Source organism: Silene latifolia, chromosome Y (genome assembly GCF_048544455.1).
Source record: "Silene latifolia isolate original U9 population chromosome Y, ASM4854445v1, whole genome shotgun sequence".
NCBI lineage: Eukaryota > Viridiplantae > Streptophyta > Magnoliopsida > Caryophyllales > Caryophyllaceae > Silene > Silene latifolia.
The window spans coordinates 253,443,191-253,456,268 of record NC_133538.1 but is presented as its reverse complement, the minus strand read 5'-3'; the positions used below and the strand labels follow the sequence as shown (position 1 = coordinate 253,456,268).

The window sequence follows — 13,078 nt, the reverse complement described above, 5'->3', positions numbered from 1 at the left end:
CTTGTAGCAAAGAAGCAAAGGAACCAAAGAGCTAATGCAGGAGCAAAGGAATAAAAGAACAAATGCGGGGTGACTTCACCATATGGAAAAGGAAGCCCTCGGTTGACAAAAAAAAAAAAAACAAAAATGTTTGTCCTCTGCAAGGCAGAAATGCTTCTCTTATAAATTAAATTACTTTATTAATATACCGTACATTTAATGAAAAAAGAAAGTTACAAAATAAATTACTTGAATAAAATAATGAAATAAACAGTAAAAATATAAATTTGACCATGTTTACTCAAACATCAGCATCACGGGGACGTTTTTTTGAATTGGTTTCACTCTCAATCCATATGCCCTCATTGTGATCCTCACGCGCATATAAACTTGAAGAGTTAACAATATCAGCGTCGTCGAACCGTGATAACTGATGGTCAAAGCCCTCAAATACAACATCTTTATCACAAGTATCCAGTGCACCCCTACCCCGTACAGATAAAACAACGGACCAATTTTTGTCCACCGGATCTGTTACATAGAACACTTGTTTTGCTTGAGTGGCTAATATGAAAGGGTCTTCCTTATGACCGACTTTACCGAGATTAACCAACGTGAATCCTAATTCATCCTTGCGAACGCCATTGTTACTTTCAATCCACTTGCAACCAAATATAGGAATTTCGAATTCTCTGTAATTCAACTCCCAAATCTGCTCAATAACTCCATAGTAATTCATTTTACCCAAAATAGGATTTTTATCTTTCGAACTAGCAAAGTACATTGCTTCTGCTTCTACACAAACCCCACTATTTTGCATTGTGCTCATGTCATCTTGCTTACGAGTGTAAAACATACAACCATTAATGGCATAACCAGTATAAGAAGAAGCGGAAATATCTGGCCCAATAAAAGTCGTTTTAATCTGGAAGAGATAGCTTCTGTATATTCTTGCAAGTCTTGAATGATTCGACCCTTAAACCAAACTCTAAAAGTCTTATTGTGCTCATTTGCAATCCACTTCTCGGTTTTATTTCGGTGGTTATTCCTTAAGAACACCATGTGTTCTTCGATGTATGGTTGTACCTCATCCTCGTTGTGAAGGACATATGTGTGTGCAATATGCCACTTCTCTGTTGTCATATCTTGACAAACATGACCTCTAAGCCCTTTTCCCGTCATCCACTCACTATGCCGACTCTTAGGAACCCCAAGTAATTCTGCATCAGATAAGTGAGTATAACAAAAAGAAAGTGCTTCGTCAATAATTGCACGCTCAGCAATACACCCTTCAGACCGATATCTATTAGAAGTGTAGGACTTGTACACTTTCATCAATCTTTCAAATGGATATTGATACCTCAAATAAACTGGCCCAAGATATCTAATCTCTCTAACCAAGTGTACAGTTAGATGAACCATGATCGTGAAAAAAGAAGGAGGAAAATACATTTCAAATTGACAAAGAGAAGAAACAATTAGTTTTTGCAACGAGTCCAACTCTGAGGGATCAATTACTTTGTTGCATATGGCATTGAAGAAAAAGCAGAACCTACTTATAGCAAATCGAACCTTTTTAGGTAAAATAGAACGAATCGCTACAGGTAGTAATTGTTGCATCAATGCATGACAGTCATGAGATTTTAAACCAGTAAGCTTGAGATCTCGCATTGATACAAGGTTGCTTATATTTGAAGAATATCTCTCTGGCACTTTAACACCATGCAAGCACTGACAAAACTCCATTTTCTCCTTTTTTGAAAACGTATGAGCAGCCGGAGGCAAATAAGAACGTGTACCCTTTTCTTGTGGTGCTAGCTCAGGCCTAATTTTCATATCCATCATATCTTTCCTAGCCGCCTTGTTGTCTTTTGACTTATTTGGAACATTGAGAAGAGTGTTGATGATATTATCACATACATTCTTCTCAATATGCATAACATCTAAGCAGTGTCTTATAGAGAGGTCACGCCAATAAGGAAGTTGTTCAAAAAGAGGACTCATCTTCTTATAACCACGAGACGCCAACTTGGAACCTTTCTTCCCATATGTAATCTGAATATCTTTTACCTTTTCATATACTTCATTCCCCGTTAATATCTTAGGAGGTGGACGATATTCGGGTTTTCCATTGAACGCTTTTTGTTGCCTACGATAAGAATGATCCTCTTCTAAATACCTACGATATCCTAAGTAGGCCTGCTTCCGAGAAAATGTCAAATAGCAAGAATCTACATCTTCACCACACAAAGGGCACGCCTCCTTCCCATGTACCGTATGCCCGCAGAGATTGCCATATGCAGGAAAGTCAGATATAGTGCACAATAACATTGCTTTTAAATTGAATACGCTATTCTGATAGGCGTCAAAAACTTCTATCCCTTTATCCCATAATAATTTCAAATCATCAAGAAGAGGAGCCAAATAAACATCTATATCGTTACCAGGTTCTTTAGGCCCAGAAATCAACAAGGACAACATCAAGTATTTGCGTTTCATGCATAAAAATGGAGGTAAGTTGTAAATAGCTAAAAGTACTGGCCAAGTACTATGCTGACTACTCAAATTTCTATAAGGATTCATCCCGTCGGTTGATAATGCAAGACGGAGATTTCTCGGTTCTTTGCCAAACTCCGGGTACTTAGAATCAATGTACTTCCACTCTAACCCATCAGCCGGGTGTCTCAACTTCCCATCATTAGCTTTGGTAGTTTTATGCCATGTCAATAGCTTTGCATCTTCCTTGTTCGCAAAAAGGCGTATCAACCTTGGAATTCTTGGAAAGTACCACAAAACTTTTGCTGGGATCCCCTCCTTCTTTTTATACCGCCACTCTTTACAAACTGGACAGTGCGTGCATGTCTCATATTCTTTGCGATATAATATACAATCGTTAGGACATGCATGAATCTTTTCATATTTCATACCAATTCCTCGAAGTATCTTCTTTGCCTCATAGGTGCGATTGGGAAGCACATTATCTTCGGGAAGCATGTCTTTCACCAATTCTAGGAGGTCATTAAAACTCTTGTCGCTCCACCCATTTTTTGCTTTCAAATTATATAGCTTAACAATTGACGCCAATTTTGTGTATTTCTTGCAACTCTTATACAACGGCATCTCAGTATCTTTTAACTTATCTAATACAATACTTATGTACTCCAAATCATTTTCATTAAGGTCTTCATCATCATCTATAATGTCTTCATCAACATTTATAGACGAGTTCTGTTCTTCCTCATTTTCTCCAAAAAGATCTCCCCATATATTTTCAGAGTTATCATCAGACTCATCAATCGACTCCGAATTCATACCCAAATCCGGATCTTCCAGTGAATTAGAATCCTTTTCAATTAGATTGAAACATGTTTCTTTCTCCATCTCACTAAATTGGAGATTTATACCTTCTCCAATTACTCCTTTTATGATTCTAGATTCTCCGTGAAAAGTCCAGCGTCTATATTTTGGATTAAAATTTCTCTTTTGTAAATGAATTTTTACATCTGACAAGCTCATATAACTCATATTAAGACACATATCACAAGGGCGCGCCATACTAGATGTGTTTGTCACATTCTCTCTAACAAAGGCATAAAATTAGGCTAACCCGACATCATATTCTGGGTCACCTTTTTTTGCATCAGACATCCAAGTACGCGCCATATTTATCTATATAGTTAATTATATAGATAAGTCAGATGTGAAAAGTTAGAAGACTAACTAAATACCAAATTGATAAATTCTGTACTTCAGAGAATCACATAAATTCTGTATTTCACTTTTTTTTTTTTCATTTGAATACGATGATGTGACACAATGCTAATAAAAGAGTGTCAAAAATGATTTGATGGAAGATGAACCTGAGCTAAATTAAAGTATAACAAAGTGTCCACATAAAAGAAAAAATAATTGATTAGAAAAAAAAATAAAGGAAGCGATAATTTTGGTTTGATATCAAATCAGTGAATGGAAATGCGATGGCAGGGGAAAGATACATCAACGGACTTTTGAGGGTTCGGAACAGTGATACGCAGGGAAATAGAGTCGCACAATTGGCTCCTAGAACGAAAAGATGTTGATGAATGGACGATGGTTCACCGGGGAGCATAGTTAAATTGAGGAAAATAGTATTGTATAAAAAGTTAACTTGAAATATGTAAAGCAGATGTCATTAATCTCAGTGATAGAAGTAGAGTTTGCTGAGCTTAGGATAGTTGTTTTATAGATTTTGCTGTTGACAACAAGAAAACATGTACAGCACTACAGCAGTGCAGGCTCACTCCAATGATCATATCCTTTTTTTCAGTCTGTATATGTGAATTTGTTTTAATGTTTCAGTGAGCAGAACTCAGAAGTTACAAGTCTTGAGACTTTAAGTTCCTGCTACCAGAAAGAAACCGAGTATTTCCTCCGTTCCATTCATTTGTTTACCTTTTATATTCTTTAAGAGGGGTATTCAGAGCAGTCAACAACATCCAGTAGAAGCACAAAACGCTTCTCTCTCTGACTACTTGGTCCCCACATCAGATATGCCGCCCAACATCCCACAAAAAAGCCATCCGGCATTAGGAGTCTTGCAGTGTTCTACTAGTACTTGGTACAGTACTTTGAATGAATTGAGTCCACCAAACAGCATGGAAATGGGTCCTCATGAATTTCTGCGAAAAGGGTACTCCGTAAAGAAATTTTTGGTTTGATATCAAATAAGTGAATAAAAATGGGATGGAAGGGAAAGATACATCTGAAGCGTGGTAGTTCTTTAATTTAGTTAAGCCTGGTTCGACAGGCGCATTTCAGTATTGACACGAAAGAGGTATAGAACCAGCCGAACCAGGGTTATTAGGCCTCTGATCCCTACATATTTATAAACTAATAGTTGACATGTATATGGGGAAACAATCTGCTGCCGAAAATCAATACAAATAATACTCTGCAGAAAAACCGAAGCTTTCCTAGCACAAAATTTGTATTGCGGTTTCACTACATTCTATATATGGTGACAGTTTGAAAAAAAATGTACGGAAATTACTCCGATGATTCTGGACAAGTAATAAGGGTATTTCAACCAAGCCACGAATCTAAAAACTATTGTTTCCGTGTATCATTTGCTATAATTCACCAATTTTATGGCAAATGATCATCAATTTCCCATTATAAGGGCTGGTCTCATGATAATCTAACTATAAAATTTTCTTACACGAAAGATATTGCAGTAAGAAAGATTGATAAATTCAGCAAAATCAACGAAAAATAGCACGAGCAATAGCACAAGCGGAGTAAGGGGATTGGGGATAAGCACAAGCAATTCCACGAAAAATTAAGAGCAACAGCACAAGCAGATTAACGAATTGTCTGAAATTAAATGCAGAATATGATTTCATTGTTCAATTATGATAGTTACGAAATCAATTTGTACTAAATAAACGATTTATCAGGTATATAATGAAGAATATGGCGATTGACACACACCTCGATAAGGCGATGAAGGACTGGCGATGATCGGTGCTACGCTATTGCTAGGGCGATGATGAAGAATGTCGAGGCGGTGGTTTGCGAGGCGCTGGTGGTTGCGTCAGATATGAACGACAGACGAAGAGGGTGGTTTATGTGCTTTAGGGTATAAGGAAGGGTTTCGTGTATATCGCGTAGTGTTTGAATATGCAGAGGTATAGGATTGGGATTTTGGATATGTATTAAAATACAAGGAGACGGTCGTGTATTATAACCGTCTTGTATTTTAATAAGAAGACGGTTTTATTGACCAACCGTCCTTGTTACTTTTACAACGAGGACGGTTGTCTCTATTAACCGTCCTAAGTATGTATTCACTAATGGCGCCAAATTTTTTGACTAATATAAGACGGTTTCGTGTCCAACCGTACTCTAAGGGGCGTCCTCTTTGAGTATAATTGTAGTAGTGATAGAATAAAATCTTTACCTAATATACCCTAGGTAACACGAGATGTCACGGATCATATGCCTCGTGACTCGTGCAAACCCTAGTCTTAACATATGATTAGAATTTAGGTTTTAAGAGAGGCTATATAGAAACCCTAATTAGTAGCAAAGTCCAACTCATAAGTTGATCCATCATGACTACTAATTAACGTTTAATACAAAGCCGGACTCCTCACTAAACCGGGCTTTATTATATAAATACTTTCATTAAAACATTTAAAATAAACTTTAAACAATTATAAGACAATTTTCGAAACAATTATAAGTCGTGTATAAAAACTCAACATCTCAATGTTATAGTAGGAGAGCTATAACATTGAGCTCTTTTACTAGTAATTTTATTGCTGCAAAGCTATAACTTTACTAATTCAAGAAACTCATTCTTGATTACCATTACGAGATAATCGCCTATACAATTCTAATCTTCAAGGAGATCTTCGAGTATAGGCTACGTCATCATACAAGCTTGATTAATCTTTAGACGAACTTTGTCTTCACATAATTCTTGAATGAATCTTGAATCTTTCGATTTTTGAATAAGGGCTTGAACTTTACATGCAATTGTCACAATCTTCTTTGTTGCTCGTAATAGGTTAATTCTAAAGCACTTAACAAACGATTACAGGCAACAAGTATATAGAATGTAAAGCACCTTGACATCATCAAAACATAAACATATAAGCTATATGGTTCAACACATGCATGCAACAAAAATGATAGAAGATTCAAGTACCATACATACATTCCAACCAATAATGTCCGTCACAGACGAGGTCTTACAAATGGTATGGGAAAGTGGGGCTACAGATGAGAAAAGGTAAAACAGATTATGGAAATGTGGAGGTAAAGCGTCAAGCCAGTTCTTAAACAAGACCAAATAAAACCATCAAAAACTCAGCTGACTAAAAAATAAAGCACAAGTGCCCTTCATGGCACATAACTCACTAACCAAATACACTATCTCCTCAAAAAGACGTAAATAAGAATAGAGGAGTGAGACCGTCACAATCTTCCCTTTTTTAATACGGTCTCATTTTTTCGAATGCCAGTAACTTCTCTTTTTTTCATTATTTTTCTTTCTTTTTTTTCTTTCTTCTTCTTCTGCTCACGTGTAGTTTTTTTTTGTTTCACACGTTTCTTTTTTTCATCTTTTTCTCATTCTTCTCATTTCACCAACTCCGAACAATGAAAACTTGCCAAACTCGCACAGGGATGAACATACCATAAAAAGTCACACTAAACTAGCTTGACAAGGCAGGCTAAATTTTGGGTGTAGCTAATGGGTCAAAAAGGCTATATTTGGCTAAAGTGGAGCTAAATGGGTGAAAATGGAAGAAAGGGAAAATTTGCAAGCACCTCCCTGCATATGACACCGATCACAAACCCAAATGTATGCATTTGACAAAAAATCGAATCTCATAAACGTGCAAAAGTGATAAACATGCTATGCAAGGAGTACTACTCTCAATTCCTAATGAACTGGTCATGAATGTCACCAGTTATATAGCTGTAAATCTCACAAATTGTAAAGTAGGTTACCAATTTATCAGGTCAAGTCTACACAGTCAGTTAAATTTGAACAAAAACTCGTAGATATGCGCAAGACTAAGCTAATAACTGTCAATTAAATGCACGACTCAAGTAAAAATGACAAGTTAAAGTGCAATTTCATCATGGAAATCTACCGTTCTGACTCAACCTATATGCAAAATGAAACGTGAGTACTTTTTTTTGATTTTTTTGAAAGAAATAAATACAATGCAAGCAGAAAAAAGTAAACGTGAATGCAAAAACAATGCGAAAATACAGACTCAAAGGATGCAATACCCTTCCCAAACCAAAACGGACAACTCCCTCATTGTCCTCCATCATACACCAGCAGATATACATAGGAACAGGGTAAAAACAACCAATAAATGCATGAAAAACAATAAATAAAAAGGAGACAAAAATAAATAAAAGAGCAAGAATATACATACAAAACACGAACTTCCCCAAACCAACCAGAAAACTGGGGAAGTGATTAGACCAGTAGCTAATCGTCGCCCTCCTCCTTCTCCTCTACCACCGTGTAGTTGGGATCACGCTCCTGCTCCCTCCTCCTCCCCTCCTCAGCTCATAGTCTCTCCTCCTCCTCAGCGGTGTCTGGCTCGCTGGCTGGCTGTGGGTACCCCTCCGCCGACTACCGATAGAAAGACGGGTGTGGCCGGCCCTCAGGGACAGGACGTCCTCTCCTCATGTGATGCTCGTATAAAGGTAACAAAGCAAGTGCAATGTTCCGCTCCATACGAGCCTACCTGGTAAGAAGCTCAAGAAGCAAACCGTCACGGCGTCCTTGGTCTAGGAACGCGGACGCCTCAAAAGGTTGAGGTGGAACAAAATTAGCCGGGTAGACCGGCTGTGTAGTCTTAAGAGTGGGTATAGGGATCGGTGTAGGAGTGGCCATGGAAGTATGGCCACCCGTAGATGGTGTGGATCCCTCTCCGGTCTCAGGTCTCTTCCGCTTCTTAGCAGCGGAAGTAGTGGTAGGTGGAGCAAGTGGAAGGTGGTAGAAGGGCAAAGGTGGAGGTAGCCTACCCCTAACAGTAGGCAAAGGGACAAGGCGAGGTAGGGTGGTGCAAGGTAAGGTCTCGGACAAGGAACCACAAATCTTCCAAGTCCGCTGGTCAGAAGGAAGCCAAAACATACACAGCATGGCAGGGATGTCGAGGTACATATCAATGTCTAGGTGTGCTAAGTCACGAGGGAAGTCGGGGAAGATAGAATGGGCGAGAAAAGTGGCTATGCCACCACAGACAATGGTTCCCGACGTCTTCTGCCCCACAGTATGAAAATACTAAGCAGTCAAATAAGCAATGTTAAGGACAAAGGGGCCCTCGCTATCAATGTTCAGATAGCCCCCGAGAATAGACAGCTCAATGTTGTTCACATTGTTTGGTTCTTTACGGCCAAAGATGGTCCCACCAATGAGATGAAAAAAGTAACGGGCCGGGGGAAGGTGGACATGAGCAAGTCTGCGCTCCTCAAAACTGGTATGTGCTAAAGTCCGCCACAAGATGCGTAGGACCTTCCTAGGAGGGTCCGAGGCACCGGTAGAACACAAACCTAACCTACTGTCAAACTCAGTTAGGGTTCAGGTCGTGGTCCGGTTAAACAACCGGAAGGAAATACAAGAACTACCCTGGTTAGTGGCGTAGGCAGCTGCAGAAAAAGTGAAGGAGCTGAAAAACTCGAGGGTCAGCTCCTTGTAGGTCGTGGCACTCATGGTAATCAATCCAGCCATCCTCGTCCAGTTCAATATCTCAACTACGGGCTCGTAAATACCTAACCTCTCAAGCGACTTTCAACACATAAACTTTGTCGAAGCAAAGGCACAACTCTCTAAAGCGTAAAAACGAGTACGAAGCATAGCGTTAACAAAACGCACCTTGGGGTAGTCGGGGTGCGGGTCAAGAGACTCATCGGCCCGGAAAGTAACTCGGCCAGCAGCGGGTGTGGCTCGTCCGCGTCGCCGTCTTCTAGTACCTGAAGAAGAATCCTGTCCAGTAGCGGGGCGAGGTACTAAGGCAGCCTGGTAGGCGGTTGTGACAGCTGGTGACGACGCAGCAGGGGTCGTCACCGTAGTAGACACGATACTGTATAGAAGCAAGAATTGTACTAGCCGAGGCACCGAAACGGAACTAGCAAAGAAGAAGCAAAGACGGTGGCAAAGACCGACAAGGGCGTAAACAATGGAGGCGAGCTAGCACTAACAGAAACGTAGCTAGCAACAGCAGTAGTAGTACCAGCAGTAACAGTAGGAAAAACAGTAGGGGAAACAGCGGTACTAACAGTCGGAGTGACGGTGGTAACAACAAGAACCACCGTCTCAGTCGAGGATGGAGCAACAGTCGAGCTAGACGAGGGCAATGTACTACTTTCCATCCTAATCAAGCAAGCAATGGGGAAATATGATCAATTAAACAAGAAAATTCGAAATTCCCAATTATCAGACGGGTTTTCGAAAAAAAATCGAAATATCCTAAACCCTAATTTCATTAACAATGTCGAAAATAATCAAATAAACAACAAAGGAATGAAAGGAGATACTTATTTGATGATTAACCCACGAGATTAAGCAAGAAAATCGAGAAAAACCAATGCAAAAGACGAATTTCGAATAGAAAGCCCGCAAAACCCTAATTCCAAAAATTAGAAGCAACACAAACGAATTTTAAGGGGAAAATGAAGGGCTTTAGTCGATTTAGGCACAAGGAAAATAATGGGGATGTTTGATTTGGTATTAGGGCAAGATTTATGGAGGAATTGGGGTAAAATCGCACAAGGAGGGCAAACAATTGAAGACTGAAGAAAATAAAATAAAAATAGAAGTTAAAAGGATTAACTCCCTGCGTGTAATAAGCAAATTCACTCGATCGAGTGCTTTTAAATCACTCGATCGAGAACTTTTGCCTTCAATCTGCTCGATCGAATAGAATTCCTCTCGATCGAGTATTCTTCATTTTTGCCATTTCGATCAAATGACTGAAACCACTCGATCGATCACTATTCTTGGGCATTCCTCTCGATCGAGTACAAAAAGTACTCGATCGAGTTGTTTTCTCGTGTAGCTCATCCCAATGCGACATAATTTCCCCAAACCTGCATAAAAACACGACAAAACATATCCCGACAATACCAAATCACCAAAAAATATGCAGTCTATAGTCAGTTTCCGCTAAGCTAATTAATCTAATGCCTAATAGTTCGAAAAACGCAATAAAGAAGTCCAACGGAAATTCAAATATTACAAATTGTTACACGGGGCTTTCCCCGCTTACTTCCCAAAACACTTCAGTAGCCCCTATGAGGGCTTCTAACTGGAGTAGGTCCCTTCAGCATCTCGGACCGTCCTCTTTGATCGCCATGAGTTTGAGTTTGAAATGATTGAAGGAGATAGTTGGCATCCAAGTACGCGCAAACTTTCTTCTTCTTCTTGATATTTTCATCGACATTGGCATCTCTATCACTTTGATTGACTTTAAATGCACTTTGACTGTTGACAACTCCATCGTTCACTCTAACTGTACCTGCAGTAAGGAAAACAGAAGAATCGTCCTCCTTTTCGCTCTTAGTCTGAGGCTGAGGGATTACAATTGCATCACAATATTCAACATTCTCAGCTGGAGTGTCTATAACTGAGTTAGTAGAGGATAGGGCATTGCAAGGTTGAGCTTGCAAGGGAGCCCTACAAGATTTAGACTGATGAAAAATCAATTCTTCATCTCCTACCTGAAATGTAAGTGTCTTCCCCCTGACGTCAATCACTGCACGAGCAGTGAATAAAAATGGTCTCCCTAAAATCATAGGGGTGTGAGTGTCCTCGGGGATGTCAAGCACTACAAAGTCTACGGGAGTAAAGAATCTCTCGATCTTGATAGGTATGTCCTCTATAACTCCTAATGGCCGTGATATACTACGGTCGGCCATCTGAACGACCATGTTAGTGCAATTAAATTTGGTCAAACTGAGTCTCCTAACGAGATACAAGGGTAAGACGCTCACGCTAGCACCTAGATCGCATAGCGCGTTATCAATCAAATGGGTACCTATGTGACAAGGAATTGAAAACCTACCCGGGTCAGTCTGTTTGGGTGGTAACTTATTTTGAACTAAGGCAGTCCCTACTTCAGTTAAAGCTACCATCTCATGATCATTTATGTGCCTCTTATGTGTCAAAATTTCTTCCATGAATTTCATATAAGAGGGTATCTGGGTAAGCAGCTCGGCGAACGGAACATTGACGTGAAGGCTTTTCAGGATCTCAGCAAATTTCCCGAATTGTTGATTAGCATTATTATTCAGTAATCGCCTTGGAAAGGGCACAATGATAGAAATTTCGAGCCCTTTATTCCTTTATTCTAAAGTCTCAACGGGTTCAAACTCATCTTTGCTCGATCATGCCTTTTTACCTCTTGATCGAGGCCTTTCAGAAGATTTTTCACTCGATCGAGCATTCTCAGCCTCTCGATCGAGTTCTTCAATATCAACAGTGTTCGATCGAGGCATAATTCCACTCGATCGAACAGTTTCTTCAGAATTTTCACTCGATCGAGTGGTTTCAACCTCTCGGCCGATTCCTTGAATTTCCACTTTACTCGATCGACCATCAGAAGCTCTCGATCGAGTAATATCAGCAGCATTTCTGCTTGATCGACCACCAGAAATCAGTCGATCGAGTATTTTCTTCGTGCTAGGCATGTTTTCAGCATTAGACGACTGTTCACCATCAATAATAAAGCTCCCCGGGTCTGATATGTCCTCAACAGCTGACAATTTTGGTCCTTCATAAGAACGACCACTTCACAGGTTAATTAGATTTATCGTCTCATGTGTATTCTTCTCGGATTGAGACGTTAAATGACCCGTTTTCCTCGTGGATTGGCTCGCGGCTAACTGAGCAACTTGAGTTTCAAGTGACTTAATGGATGCTTCTTTTTGTTGGTCACTCATTTGCAGCTGCTTAGTCAATAATTGAATCATCGACTTTAACTCACCCAATTCACTAACTCCACTTGAGGAAGCTCCTTGATGCGACGGTGGAAAAGATGAAGGCTTTACAAAGCCTTGTTGAGCTTTATAAGGAGGGACATAGGGTTGTTGCTATTGCGATGGAGGAGTAGGATTAAGAACAATCTGACTGGTCCACCTCAAATTGGAATGGACTGCCCCTTGGTTATTGTAATAGGAACCTCCTTCTTGCCTATATTGCTGAAAGGCAAGGACTTGTTCCTTTTCTTTCAGACAGTCAATAGTAGTGTGACCGTCATTGCTCCCACATCTCTCACAAGTGACAGTTTCCTGTCTAGTCAATAGATGAACCGTCTGTTGATCACCAGTATCTTGCAGTTCCAATCTATCAAAACGAGCATTCATGGCTTCCATCTGAGCCACAACTGCATTGTCGACCGAGTGCACTGTCCGAATACCGTCCCTCGAGTTACCATACTCAGCACAATGGGTCGCCATCTCCTCAAGAATGCCCCATTCCTTATCATCATCAATATTCTTTTGGAATCTCCTATTAGATGAGGCATCAAGTATAGCATGGTGGTCATCATACAACCCATTATAGAATTGGTTGCACAAAAACAACTGATCA

At 39.9% G+C, this 13,078-nt stretch overlaps 1 protein-coding gene across 1 annotated transcript; it reads right to left on the bottom strand.

Moving 5' to 3' along the window:
- Window positions 1-804: 804 nt before the first annotated feature.
- Window positions 805-3,360, bottom strand: LOC141630463 (uncharacterized). The gene has a single exon (XM_074443278.1). It carries the CDS (start codon window positions 3,358-3,360, stop codon window positions 805-807), a length of 2,556 nt encoding a protein of 851 aa, XP_074299379.1.
- Window positions 3,361-13,078: the final 9,718 nt, after the last annotated feature.